The sequence below is a fragment of the Oncorhynchus mykiss genome, chromosome 8 (genome assembly GCF_057628025.1).
Source record: "Oncorhynchus mykiss isolate SJ-2025 chromosome 8, ASM5762802v1, whole genome shotgun sequence".
NCBI classification, from domain to species: domain Eukaryota; kingdom Metazoa; phylum Chordata; class Actinopteri; order Salmoniformes; family Salmonidae; genus Oncorhynchus; species Oncorhynchus mykiss.
In genome coordinates, this window is record NC_143029.1 from 58077179 (window position 1) to 58102139 (window position 24961).

A 24961-nucleotide genomic window follows, 5' to 3' on the forward strand; every position below is an offset into this window, starting at 1 on the left:
TAGCTCCAACTCCAAAAAGTTCTGGGACACTGTGAAGTCCATGGAGAACAAGAGCACCTCCTCCCAGCTGCCCACTGCACTGAGACTAGGTAACATGGTCACCACCGATAAATCCATGATTATCGAAAACTTCAACAAGCATTTCTCAACGGCTGGCCATGCCTTCCGCCTGGCTACTCCAACCTCGGACAACAGCTCCCCCCCCCCCGCAGCTACTCGCCCAAGCCTCTCCAGGTTCTCCTTTACCCAAATCCAGATAGCAGATGTCCTGAAAGAGCTGCAAAACCTGGACCCGTACAAATCAGCTGGGCTGGACAATCTGGACCCTCTATTCCTGAAACTATCCGCCGCCATTGTCGCAACCCCTATTACCAGCCTGTTCAACCTCTCTTTCATATCGTCTGAGATCCCCAAGGATTGGAAAGCTGCCGCAGTCATCCCCCTCTTCAAAGGGGGCGACACCCTGGACCCAAACTGTTACAGACCTATATCCATCCTGCCCTGCCTATCTAAGGTCTTCGAAAGCCAAGTCAACAAACAGGTCACTGACCATCTTGAATCCCACCGTACCTTCTCCGCTGTGCAATCTGGTTTCCGAGCCGGTCACGGGTGTACCTCAGCCACGCTCAAGGTACTAAACGATATCATAACCGTCATCGATAAAAGACAGTACTGTGCAGCCGTCTTCATAGACCTTGCCAAGGCTTTCGACTCTGTCAATCACCGTATTCTTATCGGCAGACTCAGTAGCCTCGGTTTTTCGGATGACTGCCTTGCCTGGTTCACCAATTACTTTGCAGACAGAGTTCAGTGTGTCAAATCGGAGGGCATGCTGTCCGGTCCTCTGGCAGTCTCTATGGGGGTGCCACAGGGTTCAATTCTCGGGCCGACTCTTTTCTCTGTATATATCAATGATGTTTCTCATGCTGCGGGCGATTCCCTGATCCACCTCTACGCAGACGACACCATTCTATATACTTCCGGCCCGTCCTTGGACACTGTGCTATCTAACCTCCAAACGAGCTTCAATGCCATACAGCACTCCTTCCGTGGCCTCCAACTGCTCTAAAACGCTAGTAAAACCAAATGCATGCTTTTCAACCGTTCGCTGCCTGCACCCGCACGCCTGACCAGCATCACCACCCTGGATGGTTCCGACCTTGAATATGTGGACATCTATAAGTACCTAGGTGTCTGGCTAGACTCTAAACTCTCCTTCCAGACCCATATCAAACATCTCCAATCGAAAATCAAATCAAGAGTCAGCTTTCTATTCCGCAACAAAGCCTCCTTCACTCACGCCGCCAAACTTACCCTAGTAAAACTGACTATCCTACCGATCCTCGACTTCGGCGACGTCATCTACAAAATTGCTTCCAACACTCTACTCAGCAAACTGGATGCAGTTTATCACAGTGCCATCCGTTTTGTCACTAAAGCACCTTATACCACCCACCACTGCGACTTGTATGCTCTAGTCGGCTGGCCCTCGCTACATATTCGTCGCCAGACCCACTGGCTCCAGGTCATCTACAAGTCCATGCTAGGTAAAGCTCCGCCTTATCTCAGTTCACTGGTTACGATGGCAACACCCATCCGTAGCACGCGCTCCAGCAGGTGTATCTCACTGATCATCCCTAAAGCCAACACCTCATTTGGCCGCCTTTCGTTCCAGTTCTCTGCTGCCTGTGACTGGAACGAATTGCAAAAATCGCTGAAGTTGGAGACTTTTATCTCCCTCACCAACTTCAAACATCTGCTATCTGAGCAGCTAACCGATCGCTGCAGCTGTACATAGTCTATTGGTAAATAGCCCACCCATTTTCACCTACCTCATCCCCATACTGTTTTTATTTATTTATTTTTATTTTTCTGCTCTTTTGCACACCAATATCTCTACCTGTACATAACCATCTGATCATTTATCACTCCAGTGTTAATCTGCATAATTGTAATTATTTGCCTACCTCATGCCTTTTGCACACAATGTATATATAGACTCCCCTTTTTTTCTACTGTGTTATTGACTTGTTAATTGTTTACTCCATGTGTAACTCTGTGTTGTCTGTTCACACTGCTATGCCTTATCTTGGCCAGGTCGCAGTTGCAAATGAGAACTTGTTCTCAACTAGCCTACCTGGTTAAATAAAGGTGAAATAAAAAAAAAATAAATAAAAAGATAAGTACTTCAAGTACCGGTACATTAATCCCAAGAGGCCCAGACATGGTGAGTACTATCTTTGTTGCCTGACGACTCAAACTGAATTATTTGGCTACTCTATGTTCACAACATACTTCAGTCTAAGACTGCCATCGCTGAAGTTGTTTGTAGTGACGTCAAAATAATGGGTGTTGTACAAAACAAAGTCATCAGTGATTGGATCATCTCTAACCAATCAGAATATCAAAGCCAATGGCAAATTTTTGAATGCCGCTTTACCCACTTGTGTTGTGGCTCTGGCCCAACCCATCGGTTTCTGGGACAAATCAGAACGGTTAGAATGTGTTTGCATTCTAGAAATCATCGGGAAATATTCAGATCCAGTATTCAAATCCAGACTCACGGAGGGAGTTCTATTAATCTGAGCTATGGTGCACTGGTCTGTGGCCTGTGACGTGAACGGGCAAAAGCGGTGAGGGTGGAGCACCCTTCTCAAATGGAACAGTAATCTGCGCTGCTCGGACATGTTGTCAACAAGGCAGCATGGTGCATCGTCCAGAAACATACAACATATATTTTCCATAAAACTAGTTTTCATTGGTAGGCAGAAAAAGCATTTTTATCAAAAGCAATCACTTTCACAATTGTAAATACAGATTCGTTCACACTACTCCACGTGGTTAATCTAGCCTAGGCTAGAGTCGACTTCGCTGTGGGCTTTGAATGGGGCACCTGGCTTACACCCAGGAGGCAGCCCGGTTCCCCCCAAAATAATTATAATCCAAAATAAATCCAATCACTTTTCCCTGGTGCAAACTCCTCCCATGAGTGTAATATGGTCCAGATAATCAAATCCCCTCATTGCGGAGAAGAAACTAATATCTATGGGCATGGCATAGCATTTGGCCTGAGAAAGAAGTTTGGGTCGCCAGGCAACTATCTTTTCCTACAGTGGGAGCTATTCTCATGCTGGGAAAAATGGGAAATTGTGTTTTATTTTACTGGGTAGTATTTGATGGACAATGGCTGGTTGCCAGTACTCTGCTCTACTAATTTTTTAGTTAGAGCACTATAGATTAACAAACACACACACACACACAAAACATGAAAACAGACATATCTGTTTCTGCTCATTTTTAACACTCAGGAATACAGTTCCATGCCATGTAGCCTATTTCCCGGCAGGACCTGATGTAGAGAGAGAGAAAAAATGACTGATGGACTTAACAGTAAATGTCTTGGCATTGCAATGTGCTGAAATAAGCCCACTGCCAGTTTCCATGAGAAATGTCTTCTGCACTACGCAATTGTCTTACCTTGTACAATAGTTTTCAATAAATTGAAAGTCTTAGCTATCTCCCTTCCTAAGCAAAATCATAATGGCTAACAGTCATTGCTTCAGGGAACTGTGGATCAAGCATGCAGTAAGTAGTACACTACCTACAGTAATTGTGAAGTTGGCATTTATTAGTTGTTGGTGAACAAGAAATGATGCACAGTAATAATTACGTAACAGGTTAAACTGGAACAAGAGCTGAATCAGATCAGCGGAGTCTGTATAGTCACTGCTTGTGCACGTTGGAAAAAGGTAATTGAATTTCCATTCACAGTTTGTTTTTCATTTTTGTGGCAACTGTTACCTACCTAGGTGAATACCAATTCCCTCCCTTACTTTTTTTCTCATCACCTAAGTAACATCCAAAACACCAGAATCATACGCATGAATATGTTTCATGTACAGAAGGAAAATGTTTGACATAGACAGCCTACACTCAATCCGACAGTAATAGTAACATGCACTTGACTCTTTCTATGAGGCATATACAGTAACAGTATGGTTGTCATCATGAAAAAAATGTAAAATGACTTTTTCTCAGACATTTAACCCAGAACTATTTCAGGAGTGGAGACAGACTAGTAGACTAGGCCTAGACCACCCTGAGTGTTTCAGAGGAAAAGGCAGAGACTGAGACCCAGCTAGGCCTCACGGTGGGAATCGCATGGGGAGTTCTTCAGAGGGTAGCTCTGTTTGTGTTATTTTCAGGATGAGCAGTTCTGGCAGCAAGTTTCCATTGTGGACAGTCTTCCTGTTTATGGACACTTGGAGTCTCTTGATGGCACTGCTCAGGGGACAGGAAACACATGGAGGGAGGGGGAGGGATGCAGGGAGGGGGGGAATGATTTGTTTGCATTCAGCCAACTTAAGTAGAGATAGTATAGACAGAGACTTACTAGAGGCTGTTTTTTAGAGCTGATCTCAGTCTAGTGTAAAACTTGTCATTTCTCAATGCATTGTGGAAGGAGCCATTATTTATGTCACTCTTGCATTACTACCCTAAACCATCCTGTGGTGGAGGACTCTTGGAAGAGAGGCATATGCTGCATGATAGCCTACTATAATGCAATTAGATATCTTCATAAATGATTTGTATTGTTTGTCATTCATTTTATATTCTATTGATATTTTATGGGAAAAAAGGATTGAATGGTAGCCTAATAATAATAATAATAGTCATATAGCCTAATCAGGGGATACTTGACCAACCAAATTGTGAATCTGTTATTGTGAACAACGTGTGTTTAACATCCTTGTTTCTTTATCTTCCTTGCGATCCATGAGCGAGTGCAGGGGAAATCAAGGCTTCTGATTGGCTTACCGCAGGTCTCTCTTTTTTTTTCGGTCGAAAGACAAGCTATCTACTGCGAACCAGAACTTTCTGTGCAAGGTCAATTCCGTTCTCTTTCCATCTGCTCGCCGAAGAATCGGGACATTAAAGAGGTTTACGGATTTATTTTCATAATTGTAACTCTTGTACGGAACTTGCTACTTTGTGACAGAGGAAACGTGGAAGAAGGCGCAACTTTTTTTTGTTGCAAATTATTGACACTGTTTTACATTTGCAAAACAAAGAAAATGACTCAATTCAACAAGGGTCCAGTGTACGGTTTGACTGCAGAATTGAGAAGCAAGGTAAGCATGCGTGAATATTAGGATTATACCATTTTACCTATCAAAGTGATTCAATGAGAGGTGTTTGGGGGAAAAGTTATTATTTACATTAAATGGATCCCCGTGAAACTGCTTCGCATCAAGTCGGTGCATTCATTTCCTCTCTATACGACCTGAAACTTTTTTTCTAATTGTGGAAAGTGTGTGTTGGCAAATGGCCACGTAAATCAGTATGAATTATGCTCAATTTCTTAATCAATGTGCCCTTTGTCTTGTTGCACAATTTGGCCCAAAAGGGATAGTCTATCAGGTTACAGGGTGCAGAACCCCCACCCACCCCCACACAAATTTCCTGTGATTTAATGTCTTTAACATAAATGTGTAATTTTCTCAGCAAGAACACTGCGTTGGAAAAAAAAAATAGGCTGTATGTCAAGTATTGCCATTCTTGACCCACTTTTCCCAGACCTTTCACAAGTGCAACTTATTTTGGGCTACAGTGATGCTGGATGAAAACAATTCTACATTGTGTGTGTGTACAATATTCCCTTGTGATCTTTTTTTGCTACAGGAAAGGATGAAAGCGTCATGAATGATTGGCAAGGCCAACAACTCATTGTTGCTCCAACATAGTGGGTGGAGCCCTATACAGGTTGTGTAAGGGTCCCTATACTGCTGAGTGAAGTCTGTATTACTAGACTACATCCGCCTCAACAATGCTTTCTCCTTGTCTGACCTCACTGTAGTTTTTTTACAATTTTATACACAGTGTAAAACTGCAGTGTCGCCTTCATTGTCAGACTCACGTGGAATCAATTTGCTACTATTGTTTTAAAGGGTCCCCTAGATGTCTTTCTATCAACCGTTCAGAAATATAGCATGCAAATTAAATATGAATCTTTTTAGCTGTTGAATAGATGAATGATGGGCTGGGCCCCTTGCCAAATTCTCTGTGTTTTTTTTTTGTTGGCTTCTGCTCAATTGAGCACATTGCTCCTGGGGAGAATCCCAGATGGCCCAGAGGTCTATGATCCACACGTACTGTATGTCCCACACAATAAATAAAGAGGTGGATCACCCCCCCCCTTCACTAGGGCCAGGAGTTTTTCCTGATCACCTAAGTTGACCTGGTTATAGCTACGGTATATCTAGGGCCCAGAGTTTTCCAGGTCAAGCCACATAGTCTGAAAAAACTGCTATCAACATATTTACTAGTCTTTTTATACCGATATCCACAGCTCCTCTCCAGTGGGTTTTTGTCCTTTCACTCCCTTTCTAAATGGAGTCCGAAGTGGGTCATTCCATCCATGCGAAGCAATGGTTCCATCCCGATCCCCGCCTCCTTCCAGTGTGAGCTGAGACATTTTCCATGTGGTCAGCCAGATGATACGCTTTATTAGAAGTCTGACAGAGAAATGCCAGCCCTTCAGTGGTCTGCTGCGACGGCTTGTGGAAAAGAAAAGCGAGATTGTGTTCTATAGGAAGTGCCATGAATGTCTCTGAACTGTCAAGCGGAGTACAACCCCCCCCCCCCTATACCATGCCATTTTAATATTCCTTTCTAGTGAAGATCTGCATAAGGCACTTTTAGGCAAATCCTTTGGGCCTCTTTGGACTAGTTTCCCAGACCCAGATTAAGCTTACTCCTGGACTTAAGCATGCTCAATGGGTATTCTCCATTGAAAGTGCTTTTTAGTCCAGGAATATGCTAAATCTGAGTCCAGGAAGCTACTGTAATAGTAGAGTTAAAGCCCTAGTAGAGCCCTCCACATGGGTTCTTGGTCATAGTTTTCGTGGTAACTCCTGGCAGGCTGGCACTCGGATGTGTTCCAGGAAGTAAACAGCTGATCACAATGGGAGGCTCCCATCATGTCAAGACCACAGTGGGAGCTTTGGTGTGTGTAACCAGGTTGTCAACATCACCTTACACAGCCTTTGATACTTTAATTGTTAAAAACCACCACACAACATCTTCACAAGTATGGCTGTATGCCAGACAGCAACAATGTAGGACATTGTGCTGGTGTAGCAGGCTTGGGTGATTGTGGCCGATTCCTTTTCAGCTCAGTGGATTCAGGAAATGTAATTATTGACTTTCTTGAAATGGTATTGATCCCGTCCTATGTTTATTTTACTTACAGAGATGGGAAATGCTTGTACGTGCTATTTATTAATACTTACAATGCACTGGGGAGTACAATGGACCGCTACACCACAAAGGAAGTTGCTTTGTCCAGTAATTGCAAAAGTAATTAAAGTGAATTAGCCTACTTTGTAAAATACCCTTTCCCTGGTCTTCAGTCATACCTCAAGTTCTGGCTTCCTGCGTTGTGTTATCTGACACCATCCAAAACGTTATGAATCTGATACAGGGCTGAAACTGTTGTGGTTATCGCTTTTTCTTTAGTAGTACAGATACTTGGAGGACTTTGTAAGCTGTGACATCTGTAAGACCGCTGTAAGGCGTGCCTATTTTTTTGCCATAACCCTTAACAGTAAGGACTGTAATAAAGTGGTGCTGGGATGGTCTGACCATCTGTGCTAGCTCGAGGACAGGACACTTAAACCTCCAGTCCGCTAGGAAGTGCTAGCAAGAGAAAATACCAATTTTTTTAAACTATGAAAACCAGGCTGAAAGTGTTGGCACATGGACATCTCATCTAATGTTACATATACCCCTGTAACCTTCAACCCTACAGTAGAGACACAGTAGAAGTGGGCTATACCGGTATAAACATGTTCGTGTCATGAATACCCCAACGTGAAACCAAACACGTTCTTTCTCATCAACTTTCAACGCGTACTGGTTAATCCCACTAAGAGGACACCACTTGCATCATTTGCAATAAGGATGAGTTCAAGCCCCCTTCCCATAACTTTTCCCATGACTCTGGCTGACCTCTTCAGTAATCAGACAACGTTTACACACTGCCCTTGTATTGTACCTGCAGCTTACGTGTCCACAGCTACTTTTCGCTCCTGTGCACAAGAGATAAGGCTGTGGTGAACATCATGTGCACAGTGCTCCTCATCCATAGGACTTAAAATAGCTCCCCTGACTACAGTATTTAGGGTTAGCCCGTGTCCAGCCGCTCAGAACAAAGACATGTTTGTGGTGTTGGCTTGGCAGTTAGTTGTTTGAAAGAGGGCTGAATAGATTACGCTCAAGTGTATCAGTCCAGAAATATTTGCATTTAACTCCCAGGAATACTCCCCACTTGCTCTGTTTTACATAATATAATGTAAATGCAAAATATGTTCATATAGTTCAGCAAACTGGGGCCAGTGTGTGTGTGTGTGTGTGTGTGTGTGTGTAATTTAATTAGTTCTACCACCACAACACATGGCTGTTGGGAGGGAATGTCATGATTTTGTTGACACTCCTCTAAAGTGCTAACTTGGCCATCCTCCATCCGTTGAGGATGTCCCAGAGTGGCCTTTTAAACCCCACGCTGACATCTCAAGGAGAACAGGAAGGAGTCTTCCTGAGTGCTGTTAAGTAAACACTCACTATAATTACCCTTCAAACCCAGGAAGAACACAGGATGGAGCAGCAGCACTTTCTGTTTTTGACATATCGGGAGTTATTTCCTTTTGGGTTATTTTTATATTATCAGGTCAGGAGGAGGTGTCCTAAGGATAACAGTGACATTTTGAGTCATGGCTCACAAGTGAGGATGGATAGAGCCAGATTTGAATTGGAAATGGGGGAAAATGTCCACACAATGTGGAAAATGTCCGCCTTCCAGCTTTACTTGTCTCTGTTAACACGTTCTTACTGTATGTCAACAAACAGCACTATGACAATGGGCCTAGGGCAACGTAAACAGATGGTGTAATTGTTTCTACCTCACCTCACACTCCTCACAGAAAAAAATCGCTGCATCATTCCACTCCATTGAACATTTCCCAGAGGCACGTAAGGTTAATAATTTATTAACACACCACCAGCTGTCTCTATTGTCAAGGCTCCATTCAATGCCATTTCCTCTACAATAAATGGATAACCAATATTTAAACAGGTTTGGGGTTTTGGAGGAGCATACATTAAGGTTTTGGAGGGCAAAGCCTGTAATTTTCGCACAAACGTAGGCTAACTTTCACAGTACCGTAATGTCGTATCCTGAAGGAGCGGCCCATTTACAATACAACGCTCTCATTCTTTTTTCAGGCCAGATGTTCTCTCCATTCCCCAGACTCATCAGAAAATACTTCCAGTTGTGTGGGCAGCAGTGGTAGTATAAGAAGAGGGGGTTTCTTTCTCTGCATGTCTAAGAAAGAGAAAGATGAATCAAGGTCTTTTTGGCTAGTCCTGTGTTTCTCCCCCTCTTTCGTCTATGAATGCCTAGCTAGTTCTGCTCTATCAAGAACACTGAAGCTATTGTTTGGCCATGAGGAGTGATTTTTCTAGACTCGAACAGGGACTGTTCACGCTCCCTTCTCAGCTCTCCATGGGACGTTTTTAAAGGGACTCGCTGTGTGGGACTTGTGTCTTCTGGGTCTCATAGCAACGGCTAGCCTAACGTAGCTTGTTTGGTGTGACACAAGGTTGCGAGCGAACTTTTTCCTTTATCTACCTCTCACATTGACCTCTGACCCTCCCAGTGTGGGATAGGAGTCAAATGAATGCATTTCTGGGACATCGCATCAACGTTCCCCCTCCATTTAATCCCATTAAAGACTCTTTGCCCTTTTTAAAGACTGCTGGTCTTTGTAGGAAGGGCTGCCATCTTTCCTACACAGAGCCTTTGAGCGATAATGAAAGTTGTTAGCTCTTTTTAATCTTGACAGATTTCTCATTTGACATTATGGCGGGTGATGAACTGTTAGACACGATAAAAGTGGTGTTTTGTGTGAAGGGGGAGAGAGGTTGGTGGGGTTTGAGTCCTCTCTTGCTGAGGGAGGACTACTGATGATTGCTTTCAGCAGAGGTTAGTCTGTGTGTGTGTGTAGGATTAAGCCTATCACAGATGGCTCTGAACCTTTGGAAAACCTGTTGTTTGCTTGTTTTCACCATACGCAGAGAGAGCTGCAGGCATTGTGTGGGGATTGATAACCTTGTGTGTAACCCAAGTGCAGACTGGGGGGGTTTAATAAATTACAGATGTGGGATCTCTCTTGAACCTCTACCTCCGCTGTTCCCTGATAAACACAGACAGACAGACACAGAACTTGACGAGGCTCTGTTCTGACATTGTGGTATCTTCAGTCTGACAAGCAGCAGTGCTAGAATAAACAGACTGATTCAAATCCAATTTTAATTTGTCACAGGCACCAAATACAACCGGTGTAGACCTTACTGTGAAATGCTTACTTAACCAACAGTGCAGTTTATTTTTATTTTTTTTAGTCTGAAAAATTAGCAAAATAAACGAAAGGAGAAAAAATAACATAATAAAATAACAAAAACAAGGCTATATACAAGGGTACCGAGTCAATGTGCTGGGGTACAGGTTAGTCAAGGTAATATGTACACAACCGTTCAAAAGTTTGTCACTTAGAAATATCCTTGTTTTTGAAAGAAAAGCACAAAAAATTGTCCATTTAAAATAACATCAAATTGATCAGAAATACAGTGTAGACATTGATAATGTTGTAAATGACTATTCTATTATTTTTTTTAATGGAATATCCACATCGGCGTACACAAGGCCCATTATCAGCAACCATTACTCCTGTGTTCCAATGGCACGTTGTTAGCTAATCCAAGTTTATCATTTTAAAAGGCTAATTTATCATTAGAAAACCCTTTTGCAATTATGTTAGCACAGCTGAAAACTGTTGTGCTAATTAAAGAAGCAATAAAACTGGCCTTTAGACTAGTTGAGTATCTGGACCATCAACATTTATGGGTTCGATTACCAGCTCAAAATGGCCAGAAACAAAGACCTTTCTTCTGAAACTCGTCCGTCTATTCTTGTTCTGAGAAATGTAGGCTATTCCATGTGAGAAATTGCCAAGAAACTGAAGATCTCGTACAACGCTGTGTACTACTCTCTTCACAGAACAGCGCTGTCTCTAACCAGATTAGAAAGAGGAGTGGGAGGCCCCGGTGCACAACTGAGTGAGGGGACAAGTAAATTAGTGTCTAGTTTGAGAAACAGACACCTCACAAGTCCTCAACTGGCAGCTTCATTAAATAGTACCTGCAAAACACCCGTCTCAACAGTGAAGAGGCTACTCCGGGATGCTGGCCTAGGCAGAGTTCCTCTGTCCAGTATCTGTTTTCTTTGTTGCCCATCTTAAAAATAAAAGATTATTGGCCAGTCTGCGATATGGCTTTTTCTTTGCAACTCTGCCAGAAGGCCAGCATCCCAGAGTCGCCTCTTCACTGTTGAAGATATTGCGTGGCCCATAGCTCACAATCTCTGTTCATGAAATCTTCAGTGAATAAGGGTTTGTGAGTCAGATTTTCTCCTTGATATCCAGATACAATGACTATACCATACAGTCTGAAACTCTGGTTTCCCCATATGAGACAGTCAGATCTGTCCTTGCGTGCCAGACTGATCTTTTAGAGCAGTGTTTTCCACAAGTACATAGACTAGCCAGCCAAATAGAAAAAGTAGCCAGCCAGGCGCCGCCAGGGTTCAACATTTTTGTCCGAAAGAGCTCTATTTTGGTGGCCTCTGTTACATCCTAATACCTTGATTCCATCTGCAATTATTGAATACTTTATAGAGTTTACCTCAGATTGGAAAAATGGTTGTGGTATTGTGTAAAAAATACATTTTAATTACTTCTAAGAAAATATGAATTCAGTTTGTTGTTTTGGATATTGTCTAGGCGCAGCGGTGTCAGGCACTGCATCTCAGTGCTAGAGGTGTCACTACAGACCCTGGTTCGATTCCAGGCTGTCTTATAACCGGCCGTGATTGGGAGTACCATAGGGCGGCGCACAATTTGGCCCAGCGTCGTCCGGGTTAGGGTTTGGCCGGGGTTGGTCGTCATTATAAGTAATAATTTGTTCTTAACTGACTTGCCTAGTTAAATAAGGGTTAATAGATATATCCAAATGAGTGAATGATCAGGACTGTTTTCTAAGTAAGATAACATTGTACCTTTTTTTTTAAACATTTAACCGGTCTTCTCTTTAAATGAGTCTTATTTACTGCAAAATATGAATTGCCACAACTGTTTGTTCTTCAAATTATGTATTACTTTTCCCTTTTTTCCCCCTTAGTTTTTCATAGAACATCCAATTTTGTTGTTTTTCTAAGTCCACAACAATGCTTAAACCACATCAGTGGACAACTTTTGAGGTCTGGGAAAATCGGAGAAATGTAAAAGTTTGTGTAGTTACCCTTTTTAATTCAATTGCACACCTAGCAAGAGGCTGCTTAGCAGTGTTTTTGTAGCGCACGTGATGGTGGAGTTTGCGAAACAAATACCCACTTGATGAAAATAATCATGATATCATTCTGCCAGGTAAGCGTAGGTAACTTTGTAGTTAACATTTAAATGAGATGGTTTCTGGGCAAGCCTTTCCATCTACCAGAGGAGTGTTTTCATTCCCATCAAAGAAAGTTGCAGGAAATATAAATCACTGATGCATTCTGTCCATGTCTTTATGATAAACTTGGGCAAATATAATATATATATTTTTTTTTGATTCTCTACTAAGGTCAATATATATTTTTTATATTGTTATTCTGTTTTAATGCAGAATGAGGCTCTCCACTACAAATTATTCCTGCAGTGATGATTCACCATCTTCATCGGGTCTTTTAATAATTTATCTGCAGATAATCGCCAAAAAGACTAGGCCTACCAGTAGCCTATGGAAATTAGGGAGCCAAATGAATGGCTCTCACCGATGCGATTTGGTAGGCTGATGAGACGAGAGTCATTCACTTTAGCGTCACTAGCTGGCAGGTCCCGACTTCCTTGGAAATAAAAACCTATGCGATACCATGGACAACCACTTTGCATGATTTATGAATGGCAAAGGGATATAGGAGAACGACTTTATTCAGTCAGTTCAACATCTTTTCATAAACTAGTTAACACTTGCTGTTCAGTTGTCAATCAACACACAGTAAGTAGCCTAGGCCCACCATGCACCATGTGGCTGGCTATATGAGACACGCGAAAGAAAATAATAAATGAAATGTGTCAAACTACTGCAACCAGAGATCTGTATATATTGACGAGATGCCAATTTCTCCACCCTAACAATGGGAGTCCTCTCAAAGGCGCGAAGGCAGGTGACAATCTTGGGTCCAAAATGACCCCATAGAAACGCATTGGGTTTAATTTGGCGGGAGTGAAACCTCTCGCTTCGCATCTTATACTCTGCAGCATTTCCCTCTCATTGCTCACTTTGTGACGACTGACAGGCGCCTAGCCTATCAGTAGATCGCTAGAAGATGCACATTGTTCATTCTAGTGAGAGAGGGCTCGACGGAGTAGCAATCAAAAAAAAATGAAAAGTAGCCTAGTTAATATGAAGTGGAAAATGTACCTGGCTGAAATTGAACCTGTAACCACTCTCTAATGGAAAAGGATGCACTTACAGCCCTCAAACTCAAGTCTGGAACATTGTTTTCATTGTTCCCCTCTAATCAGGGACCGATGGGTGCAATTAATTATCGGGTAGAACAGAAAACCAACAGGCTCTGGACCTCGTAGGATAAGAGTTACTGTACCATAACCTGCGGGAGTTGTTCCTGTATCCCGGAGAGTAAAAACAATACCTCGTTAGGGCGATTACAATTTTGGTATCTCTGATTTGTTCTGGCAATTCTCTCACAGAAAGTTAATAGGGAGGAAGGATGTTGGTATGCTTTTTACATTTGTAAAACACCCCAAAAAATTATAACTTGAAAGTGGCCATTTTAGGCCCTTTTTATTTATGTATATATTTTTTTAAACCAATACAGGTTAGACCCAATGATACATGATACAGACAACACCTTGGTGTCATTATACTCACATTATACTCAGTGTTCTCTTCAATATGAAGTATATCTACTGAGTGTACAAAACATTAGGAACACCTTCCTAATATTGTGTTGCACCCCCCCTTTTGCCCTCAGAAGAGCCTCAATTCGTTGGGACATGGACTCAACAAGGTGTCGAAAGCTTTCCACAAGGATGCTGGCCCCTGTTGACTCCAATGCCTCCCACAGTTGAGTCAAGTTGGCTGGATGTCCTTTGGGTGGTGGACCATTCTTGTTACACGGGAAATTGTTGAGTGTGATAAACCCAGCAGCGTTGCAGTTCTTGACACTCAAACCGGTGCGCCTGGCACCTGCTACCATACCCCGTTCAAAGGCACTTAAATCTTTTGTCTTGCCCTTTCACCCGCTGAGTGGCACATATCCACAATCCATGTCTCGAGGCTTAAAAATCTTTCTTTAACCTGTCTCCTCTTCATCTACACTGATTTGAAGTGGATTTAACAAGTGACATCTATAAGGGATCACAGCTTTCACCTGTATACACCTGGTGAGTCTGTCATGGAAAGAGCAGGTGTTCCTAATGTTTTCTACACCCAGTATATATTCTGAAAAACAATTTTACACATTAATTTAAACCTTAACTATACATATGAATATCTCAAGTACCCTTTTGGATTTAGTTCATTTTTAGGCATTGTTTAAAACAATCTACTGTACAAATACATCACATGTCCAGAGTGGACTCTCTGCTGCTTTCGAAGTTATGATACATTTTATGAGCACCGCCAACACAGTTAATGGGGAAACTGGATTCAAAGGAACCTCTCTGCTGGTGACCTGCTGAATGTACGACCCTGCAGGAGGGCTGTGATTGGTTAAGGACCTATAATGTCAATTTCTATATACACCACTGTTCAAAAGTTTGGGGTCACTTAGAAATGTCCTTGTTTTTGAAAGAAAAGCAAAAATGTTGTCCAGTTTTAAAATAACATCAAATTGGTCAGAAATACAGTGTAGACATTGCTAATGTTGTAAATGACTATTGTAGCTGTAAACGTTTGATTTTTTTTAAAAGGGAATATCTACATAGGCGTACAGAGGCCCATTATCAGCAACCATCACTCGTGTTCCAATGGCATGTTGCGTTAGCCTTTTAAAATTATGAACTTGGATTAGCTAATTGATCATTAGAAAATCATTTTGCAATTATGTTAGCACAGCTGAAAACTGTTATGCTGATGAAAGAAGCAATAAAACGGTCCTTCTTTAGACTAGTTGAGTATCTGGAGCATCAGCATTTTGTGGGTTCGATTACAGGCTCAAAATGGCCAGAAACAAAGACCGACCTTCTGAAACTCGTCAGTCTATTCTTGTTCTGGGAAATGAAGGCTATTCCATGGGAGAAATTACCAAGAAACTGAAGATCTCGTAAAACACTGTGTACTACTCCCTTCACAGAACAGCGCAAACTGCCTCGGTGCACAATTGAGCAAGAGGACAAGTAAATTAGTGTCAAGTTTAAGAAACAGATGCCTCACAAGTCCTCAACTTGCCGCTTCATTAAATAGTACCCGCAAAACACCAGTCTCAACGTCAACAGTGAAGAGGTGACTCCGGGATGCTGGACTTCTAGGCAGAGTTGCAAAGAAAAAGCCATATCTCAGACAGGCCAATAAAAAGAAAAGATTAAGATGGGCAAAAGAACACACACTGGACAGAGGAAGATTGGAAAAAAGTGTTATGGACAGACAAATCTTAAGTGTTCAGATCACAAAGAAGAACATTCGTGAGAAGCAGAAAAGGTGAAAGATGCTGGAGGAGTGCTCGACGCCACCTCAAATCAAAGTTTGTCACGTGCGCCGAATACAACAGGTTGTATTCAGTGAAATGCATACTTGCAGGCTCTAACCAATAGTGCAACAAAAAGGTATTAGGTGAACAATAGGTAGGTAAAGAAATAAAACAACAAAAAAAAGACAGGCTATATACAGTAGGGAGGCTATAACAGTAGCGAGGCTACATACAGACACCGGTTAGTCAGGCTGATTGAGGTAGTATGTAAATGTAGATATGGTTAAAGAGACTGCATATATGATGAACCGAGAGTAGCCGTAGCGTAAAAGAGGGGTTGGTGGGTGGGACACAATGCAGATAGCCCGGTTAGCCAATTTGCGGGAGCATTGGTTAGTCGGCCCAATTGAGGTAGAATGTATAGTTAAAGTGACTATGCATATATGATAAACAGAGAGTAGCAGCAGCGTAAACAGAGGGGTGGGGTGGGGAACACAATGCAAATAGTCTGGGTAGCCATTTGATTATCTGTTCAGGAGTCTTATGGCTTGGGGGTAAAAACTGTTGAGAAGCCTTTTTGTTTTAGACTTGGCACTCCGGTACCACTTGCCATGTGGTAGTAGAGAGAACAGTCTGTGGCTGGGGTCTTTGACAATTTTTAGAGGTCCTGGGAGGCAGGCAGCTTAGCCCCAGTGATGTACTGGGCCATACGCACTACCCTCTGTAGTACCTTGCGGTCAGAGGCTGAGCATTTGCTGTACCAGGCAGTGATGCAACCCGTCAGGATGCTCTTGATGTTGCAGCTGTAGAACCTTTTGAGGGTCTCAGGACCCATGGCAAATCTTTTTAGTTTCCTGAGGGGGAATGGGCTTTGTTGTGCCCTCTTCACGACTGTCTTGCTGTTTGGACCATTAGAGTTTGTTGTTGATGTGGACACCAAGGAACTTGAAGCTCTCAACCTGCTCCACTACAGCCCCGTCAATGAGAATGGGGGTGTGCTCGGTCCTCCTCTTGCAGGCCTGTTGTAAGGCAGGTCCTCACCAGACATCACAACGCTACCTATAGGCACAAACCCACTGTCGCTGGACCAGACAGGACTGGCAAAAAGTGCTCTTCACTGACGAGTCGAGGTTTTGTCTCGCCAGGGGTGATTGTCGGATTCACGTTTATCGTCGATGGTTTGAGCATTACACCGAGGCTTTTACTCTGGAGCGGGATCGAGTTGGAGGTGGAGGGTCCGTCTCATGGTCTGGGGCGGTGTGTCACAGCATCATCGGACTGAGCTTGTCATTGCAGGCAATCTCAACGCTGTGCGTTACAGGGAAGACATCCTCCTCCCTCATGTGGTACACTTCCTGCAGGCTCATCCTGACATGACCCTCCAGCATGACAATGCTACCAGCCATACTGCTCGTTCTGTGTGTGATTTCCTGTAAGACAGGAATGTCCGTGTTCTACCATGGCCAGCGAAGAGCCCGGATCTCAATCCTATTGATCAGGTCAAGGGCCTGTTGGATCGGAGGGTGAGGGCTAGGGCCATTCCCCCGAGAAATGTCTGGGAACTTACAGGTGCCTTGGTAGAAGAGTGGGGTAACATCTCACAGCAAGAACTGGTAAATCTGGTGCAGTCCATGAGGAGATGCACTGACTGTTACCCCCCCCCCTTTGTTCAGGGACACATTATTCCATTTCTGTTAGTCACATGTCTGTGGAACTTGTTCAGTTTGTCTCAGTTGTTGAATCTTGTTATGTTCATACAAATATTTACACATGTTAAGTTTGCTGAAAATAAACAAAGTTGACAGTGAGAGGACTTCTTTTATTTGCTGAATTTATAACCTTGTCAACGTCTTGACTATATTTCCTATTAATTTTGCAAGTAATTTCATGTGTGTTTTCATGGAAAACAAGGACATTTCTAAGTGACCCCAAACTTTTTGAACGGTAGTGTATATAAAACGGATCATTTCTTCAAAAGTAGCAGAGAGCCCACGCTGGAAATGTTATGTTTGAAGAGTATATTGTTTCAAACAAATAGGCTAAATCAAAAAGGTACTTTTTAGAATATAGATCATCTTCATATTTAAGAGCACGCTATAGGTGCACATGTTGTATAGGTTTAAAATGGCCACTTTCATCATGATTTCCTCAAATGGTTTGTGATGCAAATGTTTAACATCCTTCCTCCCAGTGAAGTTTTTGTGAGAATTGCCAGAACAATCTGAGATTAAAAAATTAAAAAATTAAAAAGTTTTGGCCATGCTGTCACGCAGTTTCCCCTTAGTCATGTAATTAGCCCTGGAGCCGTCTCCTAGGGGGAGTGCTGATCTAGGATCAGTTTTGTCATTTAGATCACGATGAATAATGTTAAGGCCAGGGGGGACCATATGCATTAAACGTCTCAGAGTAGGAGTTCTGATCTACGTTCAGTTTAGCCTTCTCGATAATAATGAATACATGGGGTCTGATTCTAGATCAGCTCTGAGATGGTTGATACATGTACGTGCAGGCCCTGAATGCAGTTGGAAGCCCTGGGCTTCAAACAAGCAGCCAAGGATAGCTATTTAAGATGAATGACCGCAGTATCCCTCTAATCTCTCCGTCTACTACGCCAGATAAAGTTGTCGCTCTGATATTTTCACTTTCTGTGTGTGTGTATCTCTCTCTTTGTCTGTCTCTCTCCTTCCCCTTCTATCTCTCCTTCAATCAAGCCATTGGGTAAAGAAACAGTGTCCGTCTGGTCTTAGGAACCTGTGGAGCAATCCCCCTGAAGCCAGGGTTCAGGCACGGGGCAGCAATCCATGTAATTTCCTGTGTCTTACTTCTCCTAGCAGCGGGCTTCGGGGAAAACACACAGCCGAGACGTGGGCGAGGAGAGTGTTTTCCCGAAAAGCTGACCTTGCAGCATTGTCGGCACCACCTTTTTTTTTTTTAGGACAAATGTGATGGCTTCACTTGAAAAGCTTTGGCCTTCTGCTGTGAGGACTGAAGTGCTACCTCAAGTGTCTTCACAAAATATGTGATTTCTCTCTGTTTTATTGCGTATTGCTTCCTCAGATGTTCTGTATTTACAGTAGATTGGGCTAAAAGCCCTCTGAATTATTGTGCAAGCCTCCCCTTTAACAGACTGTATCTTTCCCAGGGAGTGGAGCGCCTGGGCCCAATGACCATGAGTTCTAACTATTGAGTGGGCGTGCTACTCACTAAGAAATCTGTTGCGGCATTGCACTGAACATAAACACGGTTTGAATCTCATAACAGCAAACTGCCTCTGTCTGGCTATTATAACTTTCCCTCTGTCTCACTCCCTGTGGCCAACACATACATAAATATACAAAGAGGTTACTGAGTTTGCAATGCAAAGTAGTCTGGGTTTAGGCTTGCATTGTGGTTATAATTGTTTCAAATTACAAGATACCTTAAGTGTGTGGCTCGGTTGGTTAGTGTTTTGGATTGTGTTTGCTTGCAGGATCGGATGTTTCTGGTAATTGCTCAACCTTGCCCTTTTCTAAGCTAAGTGGTATTGATGTTTTATAGCCTACCTATCCAAACAAGTCAGATCCCAACCAGTGTTTAGGGGGACAGGGTTTGATTTTGAACAACTGTTGAATGAAGACTGGGTGGAGTTAACAGTGTTTTGTCTCCTCAGATCGCAGGGAAGTATGACCTGCAGAAGGAGGAGGAGCTCCGGTTCTGGATCGAGGAGGTGACGGGCATGCCCATTGGAGAGAACTTCCAGAAGGGCCTCAAGGACGGGGTCATCCTCTGCGAGTAAGTTTTCTGTCTATAGAAAAAAAGTGTGTTTAGATTTACCCACTCACCAACAGGGTTTGTATGCTGCTGTTTTAGGTATTTTACACATTGGTACAATATGCACAAATACCATTCTTCCAATCAGTAGTCTTCATTTGTATTATCCCCCCCCAACATGTTTTGGAAGGGTGTTTTTCCCCTGTTCAGGCTACTGAACCATTTAGACTTCACCGGCCTTTAGCTCAGTCAGCTATGAGGATGTAGGGGAATACGTAGTCACATTCCACGATAGATGATCACTCAACTTAATACAGGATGTTATATTGTTGCCATAACAGTGATCAGGTGTTGAAAAGGCCTACAGAGGATTAGCTGTGGTCTTAATCGCTCCATCATTCTTTTCACTACCACTCGGAATTGTGTATTGTTATTTTCCATTGCTCTAGTTGACCAATTTTGTTTATGTTCATATCAAATTGTAAGAGATGGACTGTTTTCTTCCGCTTCAGGCTGATTAACAAACTGCAGCCTGGTTCCATTAAGAAAACCAACCACTCCAAACTCAACTGGCACAAGGTACGTGAGACAAAATACAATTTGATATTTTGATGTATACTGTAAAGCTGCTACAGTATTTCAGAGAAATATGCTTTTAATTATACGAGACTAAATATCTAGAATGAACCGGAGTCAGATTTTTTTTGTTCTGTTCTAGCTGGAAAATCTGGGGAATTTCATCCGAGCCATTCTGAAGTTTGGCCTTTGTCCCAATGACATCTTTGAAGCCAATGACCTGTTTGAGAATGGGAACATGACCCAGGTCCAGAGCACACTGCTGTCCCTGGCTGGCATGGTAGGTTCTCAATTAGACCGGGGTGAGTGTAGAACCCTGAGTTGTTCCTGACGTCGTTATTACCCAGTGCCAAACACACAGAAAGAGTGTGTCATAGGAGTGGATTACGATTAATGAAGATACAGAAAAGAGGAAAACATTGTTTTTATTGGTGCTGAAACCCTGGATCGGAAAAACATTGGGGTTTTTACATTTTTTTATTGAAATGCACAAATGGCTACCCGGACTCTTTGCCATGACCCCTTTTTTTACGCTGCTGCTGCTACTCGCTGTTTATTATCTTTGCAAGGTCACTTTACCCCTACCTACATGTACATATTACCTCAACTAACCTACGGTACCGGTACCCCCTATATATACTGTAGCCTCGTTTTTTTGTTACTTTTTAAACTTTTTTTTTTATTGCATATTTTCTTATTTAAAAAAAAAAAATCAAAATCAATCCAGTTTTATTAGTCACATGCCCCGAAAACAACAGGTGTACGTAGATCTTTACAGTGAAATGCTTACTAACGAGGCCCTAACCAACAATGCAGGTTAAAATAATTTTGAGCAAGAATAAGAAATAAAAGTAACAAGGTATTAAAGAGCAGCAGTAAAATAACGAGACTGTACACAGGGGGGTACTGGTACAGAGTCAATGTGCGGGGGCACCGGTTAGTTGAGATAATATGTACATGTAGGTAGAGTTATTAAAGTGACAATGCATAGATGATAACAGAGAGTAGCAGCGGTGTAGTAAAGGGGGGGGGGGTGCAAATATTCTGGGTAGCCATTTGACTAGATGTTCAAGAGTCTTATGGCTTGGGGGTAGAAGCTGTTTAGAAGCCTCATGGACCTAGATTTGGTGCTCCAGTACCGCTTGCTGTGCAGAACCTTTTGAGGATCTGAGGACCCATGCCAAATCTTTTCAGTCTCCTGAGGAGGAATAGGTTTTGTCGTGCACTTTTCACGACTGTCTTGGTGTGTTTGGACCATGATAGTTTGTTGGTGATGTGGACACCAAGGAACTTGACGCTCATCATGCTCCACTGCAGCCCCGTCGATGAGAATGGGGGCGTGCTCAGTCCTCTTTTTCCTGTAGTCCACAATCATCTCCTTTGTCTTAATCACGTTAAGGGAGAGGTTGTTGTCCTGGCACCACATGGCCAGGTCTCTGACCTCCTCCCTATAGGCTGTCTTGTCGGTGATCAGGCCTACCACTGTTGCGTCATCAGCAAACTTAATGATGGCGGTGGAGTCGTGCCTAGCCGTGCAGTCATGAATGAACAGGGAGTACAGGAGGGGACTGACCACACACCCCTGAGGGGCCCTTGTGTTGAGGATTAGCATGGCAGATGTGTTGTTACCTACCCTCACCACCTGGGGGCGGCCAGTCCTTAGCTTGTTGACGAGCTTTGAGGGCACTATGGTGTTGAACGCTGAGCTGTAGTCAATGAATAGCATTCTCACATAGGTGTTCCTTTTGTCCAGGTGGGAAAGGGCAGTGTGGAGTGCAATAGAGATTGCATCATCTGTGGATCTGTTAGGGCGATATGTTAGTTACGAATTGGTTGGGCTTGTAAGTAAGCATTTCATGATAAGGTAACATAGTTTGATACATGGTAACATTCCTGTTGTATTGGCGCGTGTGACATAAAATGTTATTTGTTTGACATACCCATGCAGCACTATGTAGGCTTACAGTACAGTTGGAAATAGTGAGTAGAAACATGGTCATGTAAAACTGAAAGCATCACTGACTTTTGTTTCTGTGTCTCATAACATGCAACAGGCGAAAACCAAAGGCTCAAACTCCAACTGTGACATCGGTGTGAAGTTCGCAGACAAGAGGACGCGCCATTTCGACGAGGACAAAATTAAGGCTGGACAATGTGTGATTGGACTGCAGGTGAGTCGTGCACACACAATAGCAATGACAACAGAGATAATGCTTTAAATGGATCTCATCTGTTTTGTTTTTCACTGAATAATGATATTATAGCAGTAGACATGTTTGTATTTTCCCACTTTTAAAAAATATGTTATACTAATAATGGATCCCAGTCATACTCGGAAATGAATTTGTCGTCAATAAAAATGGCCAGATATAGTAGAGATTTGATTAGAGGACATTATGACTTATGGATGGAGCCTTGTCTGAAAGCTGTTTCTGTCCTGGGTAGATGGGAACAAATAAATGTGCCAGCCAGTCTGGTATGACAGCGTATGGGACCAGGAGACACTTATATGACCCAAAGTCACAGACAGACAAGCCCTACGACCAGACTACCATCAGCCTGCAGATGGGAACCAACAAGGGCGCCAGCCAGGTAAGAATGTCGTCTTTGATGTGTATGCTGTGTTTCTTATGCTTCAATGGATTCCTATCCACTGTAATCCCTGGAAGCAATTAGCAGTAATCTTGTAACAGGGCGAGACCTCTACCGACTAAAGGTTACTGTGGTCAGGTGTACGCGCACGCGCTCTTTTTCTTTCTCCCTCACGCACACACACTATCGGTCACATACACACACATACTACCAACCGCTCCACCGCCAACCTGACCTCCTCTTCCCCCAGGCTGGCATGTCGGCTCCAGGTACCCGCCGCGACATCTACGACCAGAAGTCGGCGGGACAGCCTGCAGACAGCTCCACCATCTCCCTGCAGATGGGCACCAACAAGGTGGCGTCCCAGAAGGGCATGAGCAGCTATGGCCTGGGCAGGCAGATTTACGACCCCAAGTACTGCGCCTCCCCCACAGAGCCCACCTCGCCCGTCACCCTTGGCAACCACGCCGGTAGCCACGGCAACGGGAGCCTGGGAACAGGCACCAATGGATCGGAGATTAGTGACAGCGACTACCAGGTGGAGTACCAGTATCAGCATGACGACGAGGAAGAGTACAGGGGCGGGTACCAACAGCAGTACAGTGGGCACTATGACGAGGACCAGGGCATCAACTATTAGACTGACCGTGTCGCATGTGTAATTGCTCTATATGGGGTAATAGGGGGCCATGTTCCCCTCTGTGGGCCCCATTTTGGCTTCGCAAAAAAGTAGCGCTTGTTTGGACAACTGCATTGCTTTTTTGCGTAGTCAAAATGTCACCCTGTGTAGCAGTAGTTCCAAGTGTAACACGGTGTGTCTGGGAATATGTAACGTTTATAGTGGCCTTCTACCGGAATCTGGAGGGTAGTTGCATGTCCAAGTACCTTGACGGATCATAAGAACCGTAGGCCTATGTATAGTTTGATACAATTTTTGTGGTACCACTTATGATGAAGTTGTTTAAACTGATGCAAATGTGTTACTCTGGTATAAAGCCACTGTAATGTAAAGTAAGTGTGAGGGAGCGATTTTGTTAACAGAGCAAGACTTTTACCATCCTTGCTATGTTTTTTTTTTAAACATGTTTTTTTTCCCCTAAAAGTGAAATGTTGGCTTATCAATCTAGCATTCCTTTTAAACTCGTTAGAATGTCAATATTTTCCGGCCAATCGTAATAATGTATAGAATGCGGCAAGTTCTTTCAATGTTTTATGGGTTTTGTAGTTCTCACGGTTCAGAAACTCAACTAGGGAGTTCTGTGAGAAACATTCCATCACTGGCATTCACTACACATCATGTTTACCTGCTCCCTCCTTTCCTCTTTGTTTTCAATATACTATATCTTATGTGTCTTTCATCTCCTTCAAATCTGATCCACAAGTCTTCTGCTCTGTGGTAAGTTTTGCTAAGAGACTTATGTTCTATCCATTCTGAATATACAGCAATCATATTTTAGAGAAGGTTGGCAGGAGAAAAAGATGGATGGTTTTAGTTAAGATGCTCATGGCCGTCATGTCCCAGTTTGACTTGAAAGCACTGCAATGTTTTTGTAGTTCTCTGTTTTTGTACTTTCGCTGCCGATCTTGAGACTCTCTCAGAAGATCATCTCAAATGTTAGTTTCTGTCACATGACCAAACTTCTTAGGTATTTTTTAAATGTTTTTCATATCTCAATGATTCGTTGTGCCATAATGCTCCTGTCTGTATGTAGACCCCATCCACTGTTGTATTTATTGCCATTTGTCCCAATATAGACATTTTCTTCTATTGTTTTGGTTATTTTGTATCAATAAACTTTGTTTCATGAAGTCTTCCATACAGGATGTCTCTAGTTATATCTAAGCTGAGACCACCGAGAACCCACTGCTGGGTGTTCTTATACCTCATAATTACCAATAATCTCCGAAGGTCAAGTAATACTGACACTAGCCTGAGTCCCAAATCTGTTTGTGCTGTTTTGGCAGGACAATGACATAGGAGATGGCATTGCCATACTAACCGATTTTTGGGACTCAGGCTAGTGTCAGAATGACTTGACCTTCGGAGATGATTTTGTATATCTGAGATTGCCAACCTAAAACCCAGGGACATCCTCGACATCAGACGGTGACCTAACTACTAGTGTAATAGACAAGAGCACAGCCAGGAATTATGTGTGTTGTGAAAAGCCACTGTGGCAGAATGACTGGCATAGACCCCAACTGACCGGAGAGCAACAGAACAGACTTCCTAGCAAC

The 24961-nt window shown here is 43.0% G+C and overlaps 1 protein-coding gene across 1 annotated transcript; it reads left to right on the plus strand.

The window, feature by feature from the left end:
* The first annotated feature begins 4391 nt into the window (after window positions 1-4391).
* On the plus strand, window positions 4392-24548 carry LOC110530187 (calponin-3). The gene is made up of 7 exons (XM_036985743.2): window positions 4392-5132; window positions 19455-19576; window positions 20068-20134; window positions 20274-20411; window positions 22186-22302; window positions 22577-22723; window positions 22974-24548. Exons 1-7 carry the CDS (start codon window positions 5076-5078, stop codon window positions 23361-23363), a joined length of 1038 nt encoding a protein of 345 aa, XP_036841638.1. The 5' UTR covers window positions 4392-5075; the 3' UTR covers window positions 23364-24548.
* Window positions 24549-24961: the final 413 nt, after the last annotated feature.

Coding starts and splice junctions, on each gene's coding strand:
- LOC110530187 (XM_036985743.2), top strand. CDS start 5,076: ATGACTCAATTCAACAAGGGTCCAGTGTACGGTTTGACTGCAGAATTG. Junction 19,577..20,067: donor GACGGGGTCATCCTCTGCGA/GTAAGTTTTCTG, acceptor CTTCCGCTTCAG/GCTGATTAACAAACTGCAGC. Junction 22,303..22,576: donor AATGTGTGATTGGACTGCAG/GTGAGTCGTGCA, acceptor TGTCCTGGGTAG/ATGGGAACAAATAAATGTGC.